The sequence below is a fragment of the Ostrinia nubilalis genome, chromosome 10, assembly GCF_963855985.1.
Source record: "Ostrinia nubilalis chromosome 10, ilOstNubi1.1, whole genome shotgun sequence".
In the NCBI taxonomy this organism is placed as follows: domain Eukaryota; kingdom Metazoa; phylum Arthropoda; class Insecta; order Lepidoptera; family Crambidae; genus Ostrinia; species Ostrinia nubilalis.
In genome coordinates, this window is record NC_087097.1 from 13,264,362 (window position 1) to 13,288,119 (window position 23,758).

A 23,758-nucleotide genomic window follows, 5' to 3' on the forward strand; every position below is an offset into this window, starting at 1 on the left:
TTCCAGAACAGAACCGTGAAATAAAAAAATATAAAGTAAAATTTTGATTGTCTTCAAATCTTGTTTGATTGTGGTCTTCTTGCATTTTGATTGAATATTTTCGGCGTCGTCGTTGATTTGTTAGATCTCGCATCGCATTTTTGTTCTTCACATAAAGCATCAATAGTTTTAAGATATAATGGCGTCATTGGACCTGTTGACTCCACATTTATCTAAAATAAAAATACCTGGGCCTCAGCAGCTGATTTACAAAGACGAATGTGTTTATTCTTTCGACAATCCGGTGAGTTGCAAAATGTACTCCTTACTTTCTAACCTCTCATTTAGTTATCTGCCGGTAAATAGAACTTAGAAAGTAATTTAGTCAAAATAATAACATTATTTCTTCAGATTTTAACTGTTAAAATGTCCAGTATTACCTGTGTTATCGCCCACGCCTGAAATATTTTGTCTTATCATCTAATATAAATCCTTAAATCTAATTATAACAATAAAAATCAAAAATAATGTAATCTAAACCTACCTCAATAAAATTTTATTTATGTCAATTTCTTTGAAAAAATTACTAATATTCTTACCAGTTGATGTTCTTAACTCTTCATTTGGTTTTGTTTGGTTAATTTCTTATTAGAAAGAAAGAATGAAACCCTACCCTCTGACCAAAAAATGTTTATTCACTGTCATCAACAATACACATAATCAACAGTTTTTAAGAATGTGTACATGTTACAATGATACTGAAAAGGTGTGCCACTGATAATACTGAAGATACTAAAAGCATGGTGTTATAGCATCTGCATCTCAGTAGATTATGCTAAGACGCTGGTCTTCCATGGACACCCAGACATTATAACTGTTTCTCTCCTTATAATTTTAGGTAGTGACAAGTACAGTAGACCCTAGACTTGCAGTAATCTAACATTTTGCAAATAGCTGTTCTACTTATTATCAGATATTTAGAGGAAAAAAAATATTAGCCCTGTGTTGTTTCTGTATTTTATTAGGTAGGTATAAATATTTTTTAAACAAGTTCACACCTTAACATTTTTGTCTACAAAATAAAATTAAACCGGTGTTATAGTATTGTCTTTGAAATATTTTGTGTTCATGAAATTCTTGACAGCTTGGTATACATTAGCAATGGTAGTAATCAGCGACGATTTCATTCCGTTCATAGAGTACGAGCATAATATCAATGACAAAAATGAATCCAACATCACAGGAGTCCAAAATAACAAATTATAGATCAATTCTCGACTCACATACAACTTTTCATTTGGCCTTTTAGTGTCAATTAAATTTATCTTAGTCAATATAATTGTAGAAATGGTAATCGGTACAAAATAACTAACAATGGCCAATGCAAACATGTATAATAACATTTTACTGTTATCAATATAGCACACTTTTGTACACATTACTTCAGATTTTGGCTGTCGATATATTGGAGCACTTATCACAGTTACATTGCCAACGGTGTTATTTTGCATGCTATGTATTAACCTGTATAAATTGTCCACCACAGAGTTGATTTGAACACTTCTATTTCCATAAATATTTTGATCATTATCATCAAAAGCAATCAAATAATCTTTGGTTGGCTTATGCTTACGAAGTCCCAGAGTGTTGTTTATGGTAAAAGTTTCAAAAACATTACAAGTTTCATTGCTCAAAGAAATCATTGCCATGCATGTATCACTCCTCTGTTCACCCATTGGCAGCATTTTCTCATTCACACCCATTGGGTACATGAATAATCCAAGTAGAATGGGCAAAATCCACTGCAGTGCAATTGCTATCTGTGAGAAGTATCTTTTCCAAAATAAAAAGAAATTCTTGAATTCAAACCTTCCATTTATGGTCCGTTCACGTAAATCCTGGTCTGTGTTTTCATTTTCCTTTTCTGCTATTTCCTGCATCATAGTATAATGTAGGTAGTTGTCTATAACTAGGCTTACAAAGCTGTTTACGAACGACACGACTAATGGCCCATAACTCATTATGGCCGACCAAATAGTGCATTGTTTAGACTCCCCACGGCTCGTGATCGCCGATGCGCGCTCATCCATTTCGAACGCTTGAACATTTTCGAAGTTCGATTCGTGTATCGCGCGAGAAACGAACGCTATTCCGATGCACATAAGAAGTATATTTTCTGACAGCAGCACAGATGAGAACTTGTTTCTTTTGATTACTCGACTCAAGTTAAACAAACTCAATGAGAATCCGCACAGAATTAGAAAAGCGCCTAAGTATACGTCGGTAGAGTTCAACATTGTCGTCTGCTTGTGGCGGCAGTTTCGGAGAAAATGGCAAAAGTGTGCCCTTATGCTTTGCAAGTTTTGCTTTGGGGTGATATGAACTCTTATCTTTATGCTAATTATGGGGGCACTTTTTAAACTACACAGTATACTTTCATTCCTAACTGTAAAACGGTATTGATTTTATGAATTGAAACTAGTACAAACATTAATTGATAACTTGTACTCTAAAATTATTTTTGTTGTTGTTTCAGGAATCCGAGACCGGTATCTACGTGTCTCTCGTCTCTTTCCTCGGGTTTGGCCGCAACTATGTCGAGCAGTACTTCCAGAAGACAGGCAATGCGGTTTTCCTACACATACAGAGGGAAAAAAAACCGGTAACTGCACTGTTCATCTTTAGCTGACTAGCATCAGCAGAACATTTAACATTTTCTTCTTCTATTTTTATACCATTCAATTTTGCTCATGCCTTCCTAATTAAGACTGAACGAAGCAAGTGCGAATTTTTTCAGATATGCCAACTCAAACTAACAGACACCTAATGATAGAAGTCAGTGCTGCAAAAACCTAGTAGTTCAGTTGTTTTTGCAGCTTATATGCTGCAAGTTATATGCAATTACCAGTGGTAGGGTAAGCTATATTTGGAACGTGTATAAGTGCCCTAGAAACAGGGTTCGAAACTATCAAGATAATTACTCTTCATGATAATTATCCGATAATTATCCTTACGAACCCTGCATAGAATGAGCCTATGTACTGAATAAACTATTTAATTTCAGTATAAACATACATATAATTTTAGCTGCTTTTATCCAAACAACTAATTAGTGTTGTCACGTTTATTTCAATAAAATACAGGTGCCAGAACCAGAGCAGACCGGCGACGGGCCCGAGAAGAAAATCACACGTCTGGCCATCGGAGTGGAGGGCGGCTTCGACCCCGAGTGCGGGCGGCCTAAGTTCACATACACCGACCACTATGAGGTGGTAGTTCTGCCTGGCTTCCACACCTATGCCTGGCCTAACCCAGAACTGCCTGATGTGGTAAGATCAACTTGTGCACACCACAGCTCAAACACTGGTATTTCATCTAGTTGGAATTGATGCTATTTTAAAACAAAAAAATTGTTTGTACTGTATACGGTCTATTTCTCTCTCTCTTTCTTTCTGTCGCTTTCGAATGAAAGCAGTATGAATATACTGAGAAGCGAAGAGCGATGGGTGAAGACGATAAGAGAAATCAAATTGTTATAGTAGACGCACTGATGACACTCATTGGACTCTCTATGACTACATATAGTGTTTTAGGTCATCATTATCAGTTAAATACCGCTTTTGTGTAAATCCAGCTTACTCTGGTGACACTGAGAATTTTTTGCAGGTGAAAAAGTCAGTTCAAGCAGTGATCGACGCGGAGTCTCCGTTCAAAATCGCCGAGATGAACGCTCTACAGGGCACCTGGGACGGCGAAACTCGACAAGTGTCCGTGTAAGTTTAATCATACGTCATAGTTCACACTTTATACTGTAACAAAATTAATGAGAGTCCCATTGACAGTTCATAAAAAGTTTGTCAGAGCTATCTTTTAGCACTCACCAATTGGCGCCATTGTAGAGTAAGGTCACTGTCACTTGCTAGTGGCGAAGACAGTGACGCCAAATGGCGCTAAAGCGGTAAAAGGACTATCGCATTTGCAATCACCAAGATTGGGCCACTGTAAAGTAGGGTCATGTCAATCGCTAGTGATGCCAACTGTTAACATTAACGTCATCGTCGAATGCAACGTTTTCGATCAACAACACCAACTAGATACCGGGTCAGCTCAAAAATTACGTATCGGGAAATAAGAGCGCACTTGAGAAGTGTGATATCTAAAATCCGGTCGCCGAGCACATATAACTTTGTCCAATGACCCCAAGCTATCCTTATCGCTCGCGCGCACTCACTGCGGCCGCCCATTGCACAGTCGCGACAGCGATAAGGATGGGCAGCTTGGGGTCATTGGACGAAATTCTATGTGCCCGACGACCGGACTTTAGTTGGTATTGTTGATCAAAGTGCAATGTGGTCACTTTTATCACTATATCTGGTAAACTAACCCCACTTTTTTCTTCCTACAGCCACGCAGTAAACCTGAAGCAGCTAGACAACGGCGTGAAGGTGCCGCCGTCTGGCTGGAAGTGCTCCAAGTGCGAGCTCACCAACAACCTGTGGCTCAACCTCACGGACGGCGCCATCCTGTGCGGCCGCCGCTACTTCGACGGCTCGGGCGGGAACGACCACGCGGTTGGTTGTATTAGGCTTTTTTGTACACACTGCTAGACCTAAGCGTCCCCCAAGAAACGTCACAAAGCCAATAACAACATTTTAGAACTAGTGATGACAACAGAGGGCGCATCGGCGGGGGAGCGCGGGGTCCCCGCGCCTACACATAAATACGCTGCCGCAACCGCGGCCGCCGCTCACTCATTCCGTACGACCATCGCGCGCGCATCTTAGTCTTGCTGTAATAATATAACCAGTTCAAAAATACAGTTTTTCATTATAAATCTCCTGTAGGGTTCGAAGTTAGGCTCAACTTAGACCTACGGGGAACAAGAACGTAAGCTTTCCCCACAACGCGTGATGTCCCACTTTTTTCATCCAGCTCCTAGCTTCAATAGTTCACCATCCTGTGCGGCCGCCGCTACTTCTACGGCTCGGGCGGGAACGTCCACGCGGTTGGTATAACTTTATTTAAACGTGACATTGACGAAATCGTGGTTCCCAAAACCAAGTCAAAAAAGAAAAAAAGTTAAATGAAGCCTTCCCCCAAAGAACATTACAAAATACAGTTTCCCCATTTTTTTTTATTCAGAAAAATAGCCAGCTAGTTCACGCGCGAGGCAATGCAGACTTTTTGGAATATTTTGCTTCTGGTGCAGTGTATGCAACACGCGCGCCGTGCAGAATTTTTTCCCAGCAATGAACTGTCATAATGAAACACACATACCCAAAAAAAATAACTCCTTTCGTTCGTTCGTTTCAGCCAAATGACGTCCACTGCTGGACAAAGGCTTCCCCTAGGTTTTCCACAATGAACGGTCCTGCGCTGCCCGCATCCAGGCTCTTCCCGCAACCTTTACCAGATCGTCGGTCCACCTAGTAGGAGGCCTGCCCACGCTACGTCTTCCAGCCGCGAAGAGCCTGGATGCGGGCAGCGCAGGACCGTTCATTGTGGAAAACCTTGGGGGAGGCTTTTGTCCAGCAGTGGACGTCATTTGGCTGAAACGAACGAACAATGATGCCAAACATTTATCTGTAAACTAACTCTATTAATATTTCTTGTATTATTCCCGTTTGTACTCTGAAACTGAAACTTTTGTCCCTAATAAGTCTCATTTTATTCCTCCAGGTGGAACATTACCGCGAGACCGGCTACCCATTAGCAGTGAAGTTGGGCACCATTACAACGGATGGCAAAGGAGACGTGTACTCGTACGCTGAAGACGACATGGTGGAAGACCCTAACCTCGCCGAGCATCTGAAGCACTTTGGGATCAACATTCAGCAGATGCAGAAGGTAATTTGAACTCTATGCGGCTTGCTTAAAGGGTATTATCTCTTAGCAGTGAAGCCGGGAACCATTATGACGGCAAAAGAGACGTTTACTCGTACGCTGAAGACGACATGGTGGAAGACCCTAACCTCGCCGAGCATCTGAAGCACTTTGGGATCAACATTCAGCAGCTGCAGAAGGTAATTTGAACTCTATGCAGCTTGCTTAAAGGGTATTATCCCCTGGCAGTGGAGAAGCACAATCACGAAAGACGGCAAAGAAGACGTGTACTCGTATGCTGAAGACGACATGGTGGAGGACCCTAACCTCGCCGAGCATTTGAAGCATTTTGGGATCAACATTCAGCAGCTGCAGAAGGTAATTTGCACTCTGTATAAAGTGCATAAAGGTTATTATCCCCTGACAGTGGAGAGGCACCATTACGACCGTCTGCCTAGGAGACGTGTGCTCATGTGCTGAAGACGATATGGTGGAAGACCCTAACCTCGCCGAGCATCTGAAGCATTTCGGAATTAACATTCAGCAGTGAAGCCGGGAACCATTATGACGCCAAAGGAGACGTATACTCGTACGCTGAAGACGACATGGTAGAAGACCCTAACCTCGCCGAGCATCTGAAGCACTTTGGGATCAACATTCAGCAGCTGCAGAAGGTAAGTTGAACTCTGTGTGAAGTGCATAACGGTTATTATCCCCTGGCAGTGAAGAGGCACCATCACGACCGACGGCAAAGGAGACTTGTACTCGTGCGCTGAAGACGACATGGTAGAAGACCCCAACCTCGCCGAGCATCTGAAGCACTTCGGGATTAACATTCAGCAGCTGCAGAAGGTAATTTGAACTCTGTGTGAAGTGCATAAAGGTTATTATCGCCTGGCAGCGGAGAGGCTCTTTGGGATCAACATTCAGCAGCTGCAGAAGGTAATTTGAACTCTATGCATCTTGCTTAAAGATGACTGTAAAGGCATTATAAAATCATGATCTCGTTTCTTTTGTATTCTAAAATAGATTCGCGCTGTTATGAAAGAACGAGATGGCTATGGCCATACCTTCCGAAAGAACGCTAGCCAAGAGTACTTTATGCCCGTTTTCACCATCAATCCCTAAGTGATCCCTTTGAAAACCAATTTCCTGTTATGTGTTACCATAGGGGTCACTTAAAAATTAGGGATTGATGGTGAAAACGTATAAGATAAAACTTTCCTACCGTCGCGTGCGCCCGCCTATTTCACGCGTTTTGACCACTTAATAAATAATAAAAATATTTTTGGACATTTTACACTGCGCTTCTAGTCCCAAACTAAGCAAAGCTTTTACTATGGGACAACGGATATAAACATACTTAAATACTTCCACCTTTTTAATATGTTTTTTTTGTAATTCCTTTTTTGTAAAGCAAGCAATAAACGATTTTTTATTTATTTATTTAAATACTTTTTTTTTTGTAAATAGATACATATTATACATAGAAAACACCCAGTCCAAGACAAACAAATATGTTCATGCACACAAATGTTTGTACTGTGCGGGAATCGAACCCGCAACCTCCGGAATAGTAGTCCGTTTCGAACCACTACACCACACGGCCGACTTTTATAATACCACTGCGCCGCTCATACTATTTTTCTTCAGTTACAAACTAATCCATTGTAACCTGCAGACGGACAAATCCATGGTGGAGCTAGAATTGGAGCTGAACCAACGCACTGGTGAATGGAACACGCTCCAAGAGTCGGGCAGCGAACTGCGGCCGCTGCACGGGCCCGCGCTCACTGGGCTCAGCAACCTCGGCAACTCCTGCTACATCAACAGCGTCGTGCAGGTAGTATACTGATCTGCTAAAGTCCGATCGCCGAGCACGTAGAATGCCGTCCAATGACCCCAAGTTACCCATCCTTATCGCTTGCGTGTAATTATATTTCTGACTCACTGCGGCCGCCCGTCGCACATTCGCGACAGCAATATAATGATCAAAATCAAAATCAAATCAAATCAGTTTATTTGCGTGAAAAGTGGTCTACAAGTTCTTACAATATTAAAATGTCCGCACAGTCCACCAGAAGCTGGCATGCAAATATTGTTAACATTATATTTATAACATTAAAAATTAATAAATTACATTTTGGTTCTTAATTAATAACTTTTAGTGTCAATTGAATTTAATTAATAATACATAATTTAATTAGTAAATAAGTCGGTATTCATGTCAATTTTAAAGGTTAGGTACAAAATTTATTACACAGGACAAACCACTGTTTATAACAATAAAATCATCACATCGGTCAATCATAAACTAATACGAGAATATAATTATGTCATAAAACAGTCAAAATATTTGGGTTTCAACTAAAACACACGAAATCTACTGTCGAAGGATTGAAAGTATTCTTCCACAGAGTAGAACCCAGCTTGTACCAACAATGTTTTTAGTTTATTTTTAAATGGTTGCAAAGGAAGAGACTTTGTTGTTTCATCTAACCTGTTATAAATTTTTATGGCCATACAGTAAGCATTTTTACTGTACAGACTGGTAGTTTTCGCAGGGAAATTTAATCTATGTGGATATCTAGTATTAAAGTTACATTCACTACTTTTAGTCTTGAACAGAGTAAAATTTGTCTTGACAAACACACAAATCTCGTAAATGTATATACACGGGATAGTTAACAAGTTCAATTCCTTGAAAATGGGTCTACATGACGTTAGACTGTCCACGTTGTAGATTGCCCTGAGGGCTATCGTTTTAGCGCTCACCAGTTAGCGCCACTGTAGAGTAAGGTCCTGTCACTTGCTAGTAGCGAAGACAGTGGAGCCAACTTGTGAGCGCTAAAGTGGTAGGAGGACTATCGCATTTGCACTCATCAAGATGGCGCCACTGTGGAGTAAGGTCCTGTCAATCGCCAGGGGTGCCAACTGTTAAGTATAAAAACGATAGCCCTCATTACGCGCCAGCGATAAGGACGGGTAGCTTGGGGTCATTGGACGAAATTCTACGAGCTCGGCGACCGGACTTTAATAGCTGCTGTAAACAGGCTAGAGTCAGTAACGGCACGCATTAACCACTTGTCACATTGTTATCACGGCGGGCCCTACTAACACGGCGGGCACTACACATCGCTCTTGAATGCAACGCCAAGCCGTTTCTGTGCGACAAAGATGGCAAGGATGCCCCCGCTATCCCCCATGAATGACTAAAGTTTGTAATCGTAATGTCATCTCTGAAATAAACAATAGGGTATTTCACCCCATGTAAGAAAAAATATAAAAATGCATGTCTTTAATAGATTTCATAAAAACTAAACGGGAAACGTTGATATTTTTACATAAAAGTGCAAATAGAATTTTTAAGTTCACTTTTAAAAACGCTTCTTTTTAATCTGTTCTTCAAATATCTAAAACGCCCATCCGCCATGACGGATCCGCAGTGACGTCACTCCATTAGTAAACAAACAAAAAAAGGTGTAAGACCCTATTGAAGATCATTTTCACCAAAAGTTTAGACATGCCACTTTAGCTTCTAGCTATGGTCTAACATTTAAAAATTGGCTGCTTCATAGGTCCTGTTCCGCATGCCGGACTTCGTTCGGCGCTACGTCGAAGGCGCGCCAGAACTATTCGCCACGTTCCCGGAGGATCCCGTCAATGACTTCAACGTCCAAACGTAAGAACTTGTTATGAGATTACATCACGAAACCGTTTTGTGTTACAAAAATATTTTCTGTTTAAGACTGAAACATTAAAATATGTGAATAAATACACTCGTATAAAAAATTGGGATGTGAGAAGTGACGTATAGTCTTCCCTTCATAAGTCTCATCTAAGTTAAATGGTGTAGAACTGCAGATACAATCTATGGAGTGAGCTTGCTCAGAAGATGCCTATTCTCCCGAGCTGATGTTATAGTTCTTGCAACTCACGATGGCGAGTGAGCTTTACTTGTGTGTGTACGTGTACATGCACATAACGATAGTGTAATGTCTATGAAAACTTGAAAAACGAACTGTAGCGAGCCACCACACATGTAGAGCGCTTTCACATTTAGGCGATTTAGCAGCGCGACAGACGAAAATTTCATACTATGTGACAGCGGATGCCTGCCTTCACATTATAAAGACGCCGCTGCCGCGCTGCAGTCGCGCTACTAACGCCCTAATGTGTAAGCGCTCGTAAAGCTCATTCGAATTGCAACAATATACCCTTTTTTAACCCTTTAACAATATATCTCTTCGTTCCACAGCGCCAAACTAGGCGTAGGGCTCCTCTTCGGGCGCTATTCGATCCCCGAAGCAGAAGGCACGCAGGCCGGCGTGGCTTCGTAAAGCTCATTCGAATGAGGGCTATCGTTTTTATACTTAACAGTTGGCACCCCTGGCGATTGACAGAACCTTACTCTACAGTGGCGCCATCTTGATGAGTGCAAATGCGATAGTTCTCCTACCACTTTAGCGCTCACCAGTTGGTGCCACTGTCTTCGCTACTAGCAAGTGACAGGACCTTACTCTACAGTGGCGCTAACTGGTGAGCGCTAAAACGATAGCCCTCATTGCAACAATATACCCTTTTTTAACCCTTTAACAATATATCTCTTCGTTCCACAGCGCCAAACTAGGCGTAGGGCTCCTCTCCGGGCGCTATTCGATCCCCGAAGCAGAGGGCACGCAGGCCGGCGTGGCTTCGTAAAGCTCATTCGAATTGCACCAACTATACCCTTTTTGCGGTATTTATTATCTCTTCGTTCCACAGCGCCAAACTAGGCGTAGGGCTCCTCTCCGGTCGCTATTCGATCCCCGAAGCAGAGGGCACGCAGGCCGGCGTGGCTTCGTAAAGCTCATTCGAATTGCACCAACTATACCCTTTTTGCGGTATTTATTATCTCTTCGTTCCACAGCGCCAAACTAGGCGTAGGGTTCCTCTCCGGTCGCTATTCGATCCCCGAAGCAGAGGGCACGCAGGCCGGCGTGGCTTCGTAAAGCTCATTCGAATGAGGGCTATCGTTTTTATACTTAACAGTTGGCACCCCTGGCGATTGACAGGACCTTACTCTACAGTGGCGCCATCTTGATGAGTGCAAATGCGATAGTTCTCCTACCACTTTAGCGCTCACCAGTTGGTGCCACTGTCTTCGCTACTAGCAAGTGACAGGACCTTACTCTACAGTGGCGCTAACTGGTGAGCGCTAAAACGGTAGCCCTCATTGCAACAATATACTCTTTTTTTTGCGGTATTTCATTATCTCTTCGTTCCACAGCGCCAAACTAGGCGTAGGGCTCCTCTCCGGGCGCTATTCGATCCCCGAAGCAGAAGGCACGCAGGCCGGCGTGGCTCCGCATATGTTCCGGCAGTTGGTGGGCAAGGCGCACGCCGAATTCGCCACCAAACGGCAGCAGGACGCGCACGAGTTCTATCTGCATCTGCTCACGCTTGTTGAGGTAAGAAAATTCAATGAGGGTTTTCGCGAATGAAAGATCCGCTAGATGGCGGGACGTGGATGTGGGGTCTGACTGCTGTGTGATTCACAGATCAAAAATAACCAATCATGCAGCATTGGACCTCGCGTCTACGTATTGCCATCTGGCGGATTTTTCATTCGCGAAAACCCTAATTGAAAAATAAATAATGACATTGAAATTGCCACGTGAATGTGTCCGCGTTCTTTTGCTTTATTGTGTTTCTTGTGGTGCACTTATGGATTTTTATAGGTGATTTTGCAAAAAATCTGTTGCATTTGTTATGCCGGCGACTGTATTTATTTTATGTAATGCTGACCATATTTTATGAAAGCGTGTATTGACATTGCAAGGCTTTGCATTTGAACAAATCCAGAGGCAGCCTCGTTTAATTTCAATTTGGCTCGCGAAGTAAACGCGTCTGCACATCACGAGACTTGCTCGCTTTGCAATGTCGACACGCCTAAAAATAACATTTCTAAAAACAGCATTATTATGACGACTCATTCAGGAAAATCCCTAAAGTAAGATTAGCATTTCTCTTAGGGTTGATAATTTAAATCATGATTTGAATCTGCAAGAAATGATTTTTTCCTGGCGGCTTGGTGACTGGAATTGAACCGCCACCGGTGCAGACTAAGAAGATGGTGAATTGTCTGCACGTGAAAAGAGGTTGTCCGGCTTGCAGAAATTTATATAAGTTACCGTTCCTTGTGTTGTGATTAGAAATGCAAATAAAACAGCTCCCTCTCAATTGACACAATTTATTTTATCTCGTATGCTCATATATAGTTAACAATTACGATATTATAATAACTACTGTAATAGTGCCAATCTCAAGGGATTCAGGGTCGTTAATTAGGTTCGGTTTGGTGAATATTATTGCCACTACAAATTTCTTAAAACTCAGCCTAAATATTAAAAGACTCTAATAGTTAAGATAACTGCACGATGTCAGGTCGGAAAGACTCCTACTTGAAGGATGGAAAAGTGGGTACCTTGGAAGCCATGCGGTTATAAGCCGTTACCCTGAACGTTCCTCTCTTCTTCCGGGGTCCAACGGGTCTCGCACACTTTTAGGCTACAAGCAGCGTCCTCCACGGCCTCAAGCGCGCAGTGCCAGATGAAGCTCTTGCATCTCTTCGACAGGTAAGCGTTCAAACTCTTGCAGAGACAGAGGTTTGATGACAAGGAGGAAATGCGAAGAGATCAGCAGTTTAGAAAGGAGAAACAATTCATACGAAATGAAGAGAAATTAAAATATATGAAATATCATGAAAATATTATGTTTAAATTATAAAATCAATGTAAAATTTGAAGTATGAAATTGTTTAAACTACAAAATATTGTAAAATCCCGCATCTGAAACGAAAAATACGAGTGTCAGAATCACAAGTGGAACGTGGCATTAGGTTATGAAAAAAAACCGCAATGGGAAACAAATACTCACGAAAACTGCTCGCTAATTTAAACTTCACTCGCAGTTTTCAGCATCCCAGCCCTCGTCCAACATAACGTTTAGGAAATTTCTGAAAGAAACGATCACATGAAATACCACGTACTGGAATACGAAAATTATCAATCACGAAAAATAAATAAATTCTCCGACGGGAACTTACCTCATGTGTGAATATTTTTAAATTATATTAATAAATTATCGTGGATGCATTCTGCATCACACGATTTGAAACATAGGGGATCACATCCCCGAAAATAACAAAATTGCGGTTGCGCAAGATCGACCAAAATTCCAAAGTGATTTGACAGCTCAACTGACAGCCGCGATTCATAGAGATGTCGCGAGACGTTCCGTTTCGCCGCCCAAAAAAGCAAACACTAATAAAAACCATGATGAAAACAATTTCCAGAACACTGAAAACATTCCATCAAAAAATAGAATAAACAAAATAAAAACATTAGGAAATATTTCATAAAAATATATTTGAATTGACTGAGCAAAAAGCGCCATCTATTGCAAATTAATTCTAAATCACGCCAATAGATGTCGCTAGTGGTATCCTAAATCAGAATATCGAGTAAGAAAAACAATTTGTGAAAAACAGCCAAAACTGCAACGCTACAAATCACGATTTTTATTGCGTGATTTTTTAAATAAAAATCACTGATTTAAATCAAAGGCTGGGAGTTTATAATAATCAACTGTAATGTTCGAAAACAATTCAATGTTAATATTAGGTGTTAATGTATGAAATTGTCGTTTTATATGGAGAATTTGAAAAAAATATTTTTTCTATACAAATATATTTGCGATTTTTTAGATAACCACATTTTTTTTGGCGGTGTTGCCAGTTCTATACATCAATTCTACGTAAATAAAAATGTTTTCCGTAAGAAGAAGTAAAGAAATGATCGCAAAACCTAATAAAAGTCCCTAAAATCAAATTAATCAAAAAAATCGTGATTTCTTTTCACCCTGATTTCTCTTATCTTGTATTAGAGTGACACCAAGAACCTTTGTCCCAACAGCGCCACAGCCGCCACAAGGCGAACCCGGCTGACTGCCTCAAGTTTGCGGTCGAGGAGCGCGTTCAGTGCACAGAGTCCGGCAACGTGCGCTACACCACGCGGCCCGAGCACCACTTGCCGGTGCCAGTGGCGCTGCACGCCGCGTCTAATGCTGACGCTGTGAGAGAGTACGAGCGACGCCGCGCGCAGGCCGAAGCGAGCGGGCAGCGCCTGTGAGTACACAGCTCGTCACTTGTCCAAGTGTCACTAGCGCCATCTAAAGCCCGGTCCATGAGCACGTAGAATTTTGTCCAATGACCCCTAGCTACCCATCGTTATCGCACGCGCGTAATTATATTGCTGTCGCGATTGTGCGACTGGCACCCGCAGTGAGTGTGCGAGCGCGACAGCAACATAATTACGCGCGAGCGCTAAGAATGGGTAGCTAGGGGTCATTGGACAAAATTCTACGTGCTCACGGACCAGGCTTTACACCCAGTTCCAACGCCGACATCAAAGAATACAAGAGGCTCAATGCGCAGGCCGAGACCAGTGGCAGTACATGTAAGTGTGGTTGAAGCTTTACTGTGCGTCACTAGTGAGTGACTAGTGAGTCTCTAGCATATAGTGTACAGAGTCCGGCAACGTGCGCTACACTACACGGCCCGAGCACCACTTGCCGGTGCCAGTGGCGCTGCACGCCGCGTCTAATGCCGATGCTGTGAGAGAGTACGAACGGCGCCGCGCGCAGGCCGAAGCGAGCGGACAGCGCCTGTGAGTACACAGCTCGTCACTTGTCCAAGTGTCACTAGCGCCATCTAAAGCCCGGTCCGTGAGCACGTAGAATTTTGTCCAATGACCCCTAGCTACCCATCCTTATCGCTCGCGCGTAATTATGTTGCTGTCGCGCTCGCACACTCACTGCGGGTGCCAGTCACACAGTCGCGACAGCAATATAATTACGCGCGTGCGATAAGGATGGGTAGCTTGGGGTCATTGGACAAAATTCTACGTGCTCACGGACCAAACTATACACTGGATCCAGTGTACCGTCACTAGCGCCGTCCTTAACACTTGCTACACCCAGTGCCAACGCCGACGTCGTCAAATAATACAAGAGGCTCCGTAAGTATACTATCGCTTAGACCGCTTTCACATTAGGGCGTTTGAAGCGACAGAAGCGCGGCAGCGGCGTTTTTATAATGTGAAGGCAGGCATACGTTGTCATATTATATGATCGGCAGCGCATCTATCGCGCGTTTGTCGCACTGCTAAAGTCGCATAAATGTGAAAGCGCTCTTACTGTGCGTCACTAGTCTCTAACATGGAATAGAGTCCGGCAATGTGCGCTACACCACGCGGCCTGAGCACCACTTGCCGGTGCCAGTGGCGCTGAAAGCTGCCTCCAACGCTGATGCTGTGAGAGAGTACGAGCGGCGCCGTGCGCAGGCCGAAGCGAGCGGACAGCGCCTGTGAGTACACAGCTCGCCACTTGTCCAAGTGTCACTAGCGCCATCTAAACTGGATCCAGTATACCGTCACTAGCATCGTCCATAATACTTGCTACACCAAGTTCCAACGCCGACGTCGTCAAAGAACACGAGAGGCTCCGGCTCCGTCCGCAGTCTAGGACATACGTGTCCAAATCATGCGTGTATTGATAACAATACAATAATGCCCTAAGGCCCGAGCGTCAACGGTGCCCATTTATGCGCCCACAATTTGCGTGTACTGTTGTCGCCATAGCACCCGACCCGAAATGACCCATTTATACATCACAGTTTGCTCTATAGTCAAGTCAATCGGTATTGTTAATAATAGAAAGAAACCCTTTTATTTACTTCGACGAAAGTGATAATCTCCGGCAACATAAATCGTAAAAAGACAACTTCGAGTCTTATCGGTAGGAAGCGATCTTCACTATTACTCTGTAAAGAATGCATTGCGCGGCTCACACGGCTATGTAGATAGTGTCCATGTAATACAAAGAAAGAAAGAAAGATTATTACAATGGACATCACACAAAGACAGGCAATTACATAGACATGACAGTGGCACATAATAATGGAAGAAGAAAAAAATAAAAACAAGAGTAAACTGAGCCAGTGTTGTTCACACTCACCAACAAGATGCCCACTGCAACGGGACCCCCCACTTAGCATATGCCGTGGCCCACGGTGACGAAGGCCACGGCGCTGGTTTTCAGTGTGCCCCATGCCGAGTGAGGGTCACGGACCATTGGTAAAATAAATAAAATAGTAAGCTGCATAAGTGCAACAGGTGACCATATTATTGTTTGTGGTTGCAGCGACCCGTCCCTGGTGGTGCGGCCGCACATCCCGTTCGCGGCGTGCCTAGACAGCTTCATGAAGGAGGAGAGCGTGGAGCAATTCTTCAGCAGCGCCGTCAACAAGAAGGTCACCGCCCACAAGTGAGTCGCGGACAGTCAATACTGCCAATGACATAACTACTAAAATAGGCTTTTATACATTGCCATTAAACTTGGTGAGAATTTTTAAAAACGATCACTAATAATAATGTCGATTCCCTTTTAGCATAGTTAGTTAGTTAGTTTTGCAGGGCAATCGAATACCGCACTTAGCCTCATGATAGGGCCATTGTGCGCGATTTGTGGTTTATCTTCCTACTCCAACCACCCCAGATCCCCCCAGAAGGCGAGCAGCCCGTCCAGGCTGCTGCAGGCTTCCTGTAGCGACGACGGTGATCGAAGAAATTGAGCCCGTTGTTCTTCCACGCTACTGCACTCCATGAGCACATGCTGCGGTGTTTCCTCTGCCTCCATGCACCCCCTGCACAGTGGGCTGTCTGTGACACCTATGTTGTATAGGTGCTTGTTTAGCATACAGTGTCCGGTTATGACACTTAAAACCTTGCGGATGCTGTCCCTGTTTAGTCTGATGAGGCTGCGGGAGAACTTTTTCGATACGTCCGGAACCGCATCTTTAGTTTGCCTGCATCCTTCGCTATTTTTCCATTCTGTGTGGTGTTTTTCTTCTGTTTTGGAACGCAGCCAGTTCCTGATCTGTGCTTGTGGTATCGGCAGTATTGGTTCCGGGCCAAATACTGTTGTGTCCGAACCTCTTTTTGCCAGTTCATCCGCTGCGTCGTTGTCTAAAGAGTTACTGTGCCCTTTGATCCATTGTAGGGTAACTCCATTTACAGCTGCAATGTCTTGGAGCGCTTCATGGCATTCCAATATAAGGGCCGTTGTTATTGTGTTGCTTTGTAGCGCTTGCAGTACGGATGCACTATCCGAGATAATTCTTATGTTTAGACCTCGGATGTCTCTGGCTGTTACCGCCTGTGCTGCTTTGGTAATTCCAATGCATTCTGCTTGGAAAATTGTATTGTGTTTATCTAATGTTGTTGATATTCTTATATTAAGATCATTCGAGAAGACACCAGCTCCTGTACCCGTTTGAGTTTTGGAGCCGTCCGTGTATATCCTAACTTCATTGATTCCAGAGTAATCTCGCGTCTCCGCTGTAAGTTGGATATCATATCTTCGGTCGAAAATGTGTTCACAGGGTATCCTATCGATGGGTGCCTCAGTGAGAGGTATATCTTTTATGGTTTTCTGCAGGATCGCAGTGTCCTGTTTCCTTGTTTTGCTTCCATAGGCCGTTTCCTTTAAGTCTTAGAGCGGCTGCTTGCGCTTCCTCCTGAATGATGAGATCTAAGGGTCTAAGATTCAGAAGGTACTCAAGTGATGCCGATGGTGTGGTTCTCATGCAACCAGTGGCCGCTATGCTTGCTAGACGTTGCAGGCTTTGGAGTTTTGATCTTACTGTGGATAGTTTTGTTCTGGGCCACCAGACAACTGATCCATAAGTGACAGAGGGCCTGATAACTGATGTGTAGAGCCAAAGTGTTATCTTTGGGTTAAGACCCCATCTGCTACCAATGAGTCTTTTACACTCCCTTTTAGCATACAGTCAATAGCAGATCGACACTAATTAGAAATGAATAAATATTATTGCTCCAAAAACAACAAAAAAAAATCAAAAATATTTATTCAGTTTAGACCACAAGTGGCACTTATGAACGTCAAAATATAGTAAATAATAAAAAAGAAAAGCCCTTATGGGGCACTTTACATGTCTCCTTATCTTTAGGGCCCTACCAGCGCTTCGAGACAAACATATGGGAAGTGCTGAGAAGAAACAAGATTAGGTACTAAATTATTTGAAAAAACATAAAGCTCCTCCTCACCATCACCATTATATCATATCAGACTCCAGTTGGAGAACTACAAGTCAACAATATACGACTTTATTTCAGAATCACACGGCTCGCCACATTCCCGGATTACCTGCTGATCCAGCTGAAGAAGTTCACCATCAAGGAGGACTGGACGCCCGCCAAGCTTGATGTGGCTGTCGATATGCCATGGGAGGTTCGTAAAGCTTGCAGAGTTTTGTAGCTAGTGCTGTTTGGTCCTTATCAGATAAATTCTCTATCTATTTCCATCAGAATGGCAACAGTTGACGCCGCCAATACAAGCTATTGACTTTACTTTTTGGCCTATGCTACTTTTTTTTCGGAGGTGCTATCGTATTTAAAGGTTAATTGAAAATTAATTGTATTCTTCTTTTAGATAAGTTGTGCCTTCAAATTTAATGCATGTCAACTTAGAATCTATCATCAGAATTCATTCTTTCTGAAATATTTTAGTCATGTATTTGGAATATTGATGCCCGTGTTCACCATCAATCCCTAATTTTGAAATGACCGCTATGAAAACAAAATGTCTGTTATGTTTTACCAAAGGGGTCACTTTAAAATTAGGGATTGTTGGTGAAAACGGGCATGAATGTTTTTTAGGATTGTCTTAAAGTTTCTAAATTACATTATCCAGGTGGATCTCGGCTGCCTGCGCGGGCGCGGCTTGCAGCCCGGCGAAACTCCGTTGCCCGACGCGGCGTCCGACACGCCTGCGCCTACCTACGACGAATCGCTGCTGTCTGACCTCGTAAGTACACTTCGGCTGAAGCCTAACTAAAATGTTCATTGACACTTATTCAGCAGCCGGTCATGCCAAAGATTGATGAGAGTGATAACCCGCTGTCCTAAGTGTAAGACATACGCGATGCGACGTGATTCGATGCAAAAATAACATGTAGCGTTGTAGTACGTGAAGTATTAATCGCATTACGTCGCATTGCTTCTAGTCGAAAAATGCTCAATCGTTTAGAGTTTAGAGCCTCTGTTGTTCTTTCACCCTTCAAAAACCTTCCATTACAGACTCGATTCACCCATCCTTGGATAATAACGAGGTCACTTTCAATCTTCTTCTTGTCGTTTCGACAACAAACTTCAAAGTTTTATACTGGACACTGTGAATGTCCAGCCTAAAACTCCTCCACAAGAGTGGCGTTGTCAGTAGCTTTCATTAAATCTTCCTGCGTGCAGTTCTTTGGGCATGCAGGGTACGACATCATGTGCCTCGTCGACTGAGGAACAAAACCACACTTGCACTCCCAAGTTTGAGCCATCCAAGAATCCACTTTCAATTACAACTCAAAGTGAACTTTGTTCCATTGCAGTTAGAGATGGGCTTCCCGGTGGAGGCGTGCAAGAAGGCGCTGTACTACACCAACAACGGCGGCATGGAGCCCGCCTCCAACTGGCTCATGGAGCACATGAACGACTGGGACTTCGCCAACGAGTTCCACCCGCCCGGAGCCGCTGCTGGTATGATTTATGATGGATATAATCCTGGCTTCCTGGCCCTATTTTTATTGCGCGTGAACATGTCTGCTTGTCCAACTACGACTTAATGAGGGCTATCGTTTTAGCGCTCACCAGTTAGCGCCACTGTAGAGTAAGGTTAGGTTAGGTTTGGTGAGCGCTAAAGTGGTAGGAGGACTATCGCAATTGCACTCATCAAGATGGCGCCACTGTAGAGTAAGGTCCTGTCAATCGCCAGGGGTGCCAACTGTTAAGTATAAAAACGATAGCCCTCATTAGGTTAAGGTCTTCTCATTCCAATGAGGAAAGTATGCAATGAGGAATCTGGTGAATGACAGAATCTTAGTCTATAGTGCAGCTGTGGCGCCACTCTAATGACCTACCGCTGACGCCACTAGCGAGATATAAGGACCCTACTCTACAGTGGGGCTAAATAAAGTCAGGGTTAATTGAAATGTTTCTCGAACGTTGCCTGACACTGCGTTTGATCTTATGTTTGCTCATTGTTATTTCTCCAACAGCAAGCGCCGGAGCAGTAGCGGACGAGGCGAGCGTAGAACAGATCATGAGCATGGGCTTCACGCGAGCACAAGCGGCCAAGGCGCTGGCGTCCACAGACGGCGACGTGGGCCGCGCCGTGGACTGGATCTTCAGCCACGCGCACGAGCTCGACGACGCCGCGCCGCCCGCGCCCGACCGCACGCTCGGATGCCGCGATGGACCAGAAAGTGAGTTGCGATTGTTTTAACGCAATCACGCAACGCGATGACGAATTTCTAAAGTTGGTCATGTCGTAAAACTCATGAGACTTCTATAATTACTAAGCCAATGTTTGCCATTACCTAACTGAGCTAGTAAAATGATGTTTTCCCCAGAATACAAGCTGATCGCCTTCATCTCCCACATGGGCACGTCGACGCAGGTAGGCCACTACGTGTGCCACGTGCTGCACGAGGGCCGCTGGGTCATATTCAACGACAACAAGGTAAATACATACTATTTTGACATCTTTCATTAAATGGATACAAAACTAAAGGTTCGGACAAACCAACGCGTGCAGCGATGGCGATGGCGACCACTGCGCGTGCAAAAGTTGTTTCACACTGCCGCGACCGCGATGGCGATCACTGCGCGTGCAGGTTGTCACTGTCACCACAACTGTCACGCATAATGTCAATCACGCCTATTCGGCAAAATAGAAACTGAATTAAATGATTTGTTTGGAGCTTTTGATGCAATTGAGACAGTGGAAACACTTTTTCACTCAAGTTTATTCAGGCGGCCATATATTATAGAATGAGACAGGATTACATGCGGTGTAGTAGGTATTGGTTACTCATAACCAAGCTATATTTCTGGCTTCGTTTGTAGTCCCTAGAGCCCTAACAATACCTTTTAATTAGATTTAAAGAAAGGTTTGATAGGAAGGAGGACTGCACTAAGGCTTTCTTGGCCTCAGTGGGGGAAATGAAACACAACGCGGACGGTTGATATCTGGTTTATTACTGTTATGCTATTGCTATATACAAGATTTACATAATGAACACAATTCAATGTGTCCAGTCCAATGTGCCGTCGGTGTAGAGTGCCTACGGTGCACGTTCGTTCAGGGTTCATGGGCCAGTCGGCTAGCATGTTGTAGGTCGCGGTCGATGCTGACGTGCTCGTACAATATCCTTGTGGGCAAGTAAGATTATAACCAATTCATCTTTTTCCTTGAGGGAAAAAATTTGCCCCCATTACCTTTTACCATTGTCGTTCTTATCGTTAAATCGCACAAAACTACACAGAACTCAACACAACATCTATCAAAATCAATTTTCATTTTAATTTTTGGTGCAAGTCATCTTGACATTTACTTTTTTTAAGGCAAACCACAGAGTACCTACATAATAGTCCAAATATCTTTTTTGTCTTTAATAATAACCCAAAAAACCCAGTTTTGATCAACTAGGTGTTTCTAGTGGCACTAAATTAATGACTGAGACGTTTGATGACTTTAATTAGGTTTTTATTTATGGCATACTTAGAATTGCTCTAGGGCCTTTGAGAAAGCTGCAGACATGTACATTCTCAATTATTTCGTTCTGCAGATAATATCCCAATTTTATTTATGAAGTTGAAGAAGCAGGTTCTCGAGAAAACTAGAATAATTTGTTTATTACATAAAAATAAATTCTGATATTGATACTTTATTCTAAAACCTTTTTTATTATTCAAGTAGGTCAGACTAGTGGTATGTTATGAATAATTCATTTTTAATTGTGTAAAAACTTTTTAACAGATCCTACTTACTATTTATTACATCGATTTTAAAAAACAGAAACGTCACAGTTACAAATGTCGCGATGATCGCTGATCGCTGCGTGCAGACGCTGCATAGATCGCCGCGACCAATGACAGGACGCGTTGATGTGAACACATCGCTACAAATTCATACACGCTGTCTGGTCGCCATCGCCATCGTCATCGTGCACGCCGGCTGCACGCGTTGGTCTGGTCTAACCTTTAGAGATCAGTAATGGAACTATCCTATCTAAAATACATTTTATGCGATTCTGACCTTTTGTGTAGAATAGTTTATCATGCTTGACCAGAATACCAGAAGTATTTTATACCCATATCTCTTCTGTTACAGGTTGCTCTCTCAGAAAACCCTCCCAAAGATCTTGGATATTTATATCTCTATGAAAGGCTGTGATGTTAACAGAATGTGAAATAATTGTACCAAAAATCGCTGGCATGATTTTATGGAGTAAGAATTTAATGTCTTAGACTGCATATTATATGTGTAAAAAATGTTTTAAGAGATTTTAAAATGACTACTTTTTAGGCGATATTTATTTTATAGAAACAAATTTTTAGACATTTCAATTAGGTTAACAAATTTTTTATCTTGTCTAATCAAAAGTGGTTGTTTTTGCATCTAAATGCATTTTTGTTTGCAGTTATTTTTTGTATATTTTTAACAGGAGATGTGCAATGTTTAATTGTTTGTCACACCATATTAACAAGAAAAATATCAGATGAATTTGAAAAGTTTATGTAACTTTGAACTGTTTTTTCGCCATAGGCCATGCTTACTGTACTGTGTAACTCATGCTTAAACAAGTTTTCTTTGTACCTAATTGATTCTCAAGAAGCAGTGTTTCATTTGATGGCACCCGCTCATTGTCAGGGTGTTTGCCCATGTAACATTCATGGCTATTAAAAGGAAACAACGAAAAGTAATAAATTATTACCTTAAATTACATCTTTCAATTATATCCCCACTTATTTTTAATGCAGAGTAACAAACAAAATGATATTCACTGATAATAGTAGGGAATTTAGTGCAATGATTTGTATGGAGACCCCTCCACTTTGGTATAGAAGGCTCATTTTTGCAACAGTGGTTCTTTGGGTGCTCCTGAGTGGATTTCCGTCGGTAGACATCGGGAGCCCCCCCTGTGGTAGCAGGGGGAGGGGGGGCAAGTTTCCTTCCGCCGCGCTTCACTTTAAGGCCCATATCTTCAAAACTATGGGTATTAGGGCAAGTGTGGTATCATTTTCGGATAATTAAAGGATGGCGAATTCATTTCTAGAACAAACTTTTTGCCTTTTCATACAAAAAATTAGAAATATTGAGTAAAATTCACAAAAACCAAAAAGCATTTTTTTAAATAAACGTCGTTTACTTTTAAACCACTGGAGATAATCTAATAAAAAAATATGATCTGAAAGCTACATATAACAGACTTATAAAAATATAACATTGTATGGTACTTTTTTCGCAAAAAGTAGGTGAAAAAAATTTTTTCTTCAGGACACAGCGGGCGAATTTTATTGCGCATAGGAAAAAAATATTTATTTTATCCATGAATTCATACTATTTGGTTCATAAGCAAGCAAGGATTATTATTTTAGAATTTATTTAGAGTTGCTGGCACATCAATCTACCATATTTTGTATTTTTTCGTCAATTGATTTTGAACTCTATGTGTGAGACATAAGGTTGAAAATAGTTTAAATACATTTTAATATTGAAAATATAAGAAGAAAGCACTAAATAAAGAACTTTAATTTGTCTAAACGTCATAATGATTATTATTATTTTAATTAACACTTATTTCTACATACTATTGTACTAGTGATTTAACGGAAAGGTAAGTGTGAGGAAAATGAGGTTTCACAATCATAGTACGGGAGATATTTTTAGCACAAAGGTTACGGCTGTGACCTTTTTAGTTGTTTTTTTCAGACAGCACCAGCTTCTGCACTACTTCTTAATACTCAATACTCAATAGTTTATTGCTTCCATAATGTTTACA

The 23,758-nt window shown here is 42.3% G+C and overlaps 1 protein-coding gene across 1 annotated transcript; it reads left to right on the plus strand.

Annotated features, from left to right (window-relative positions):
- Nucleotides 1-32: 32 nt before the first annotated feature.
- On the plus strand, nt 33-22,696 carry LOC135075301 (ubiquitin carboxyl-terminal hydrolase 5). The gene is made up of 17 exons (XM_063969692.1): nt 33-283; nt 2,516-2,641; nt 3,123-3,308; nt 3,646-3,752; nt 4,385-4,550; nt 5,659-5,826; nt 7,484-7,645; nt 9,381-9,484; nt 11,072-11,252; nt 13,758-13,969; nt 16,045-16,167; nt 18,039-18,153; nt 18,616-18,729; nt 19,304-19,451; nt 19,970-20,176; nt 20,324-20,433; nt 22,087-22,696. Exons 1-17 carry the CDS (start codon nt 179-181, stop codon nt 22,147-22,149), a joined length of 2,397 nt encoding a protein of 798 aa, XP_063825762.1. The 5' UTR covers nt 33-178; the 3' UTR covers nt 22,150-22,696.
- Nucleotides 22,697-23,758: the final 1,062 nt, after the last annotated feature.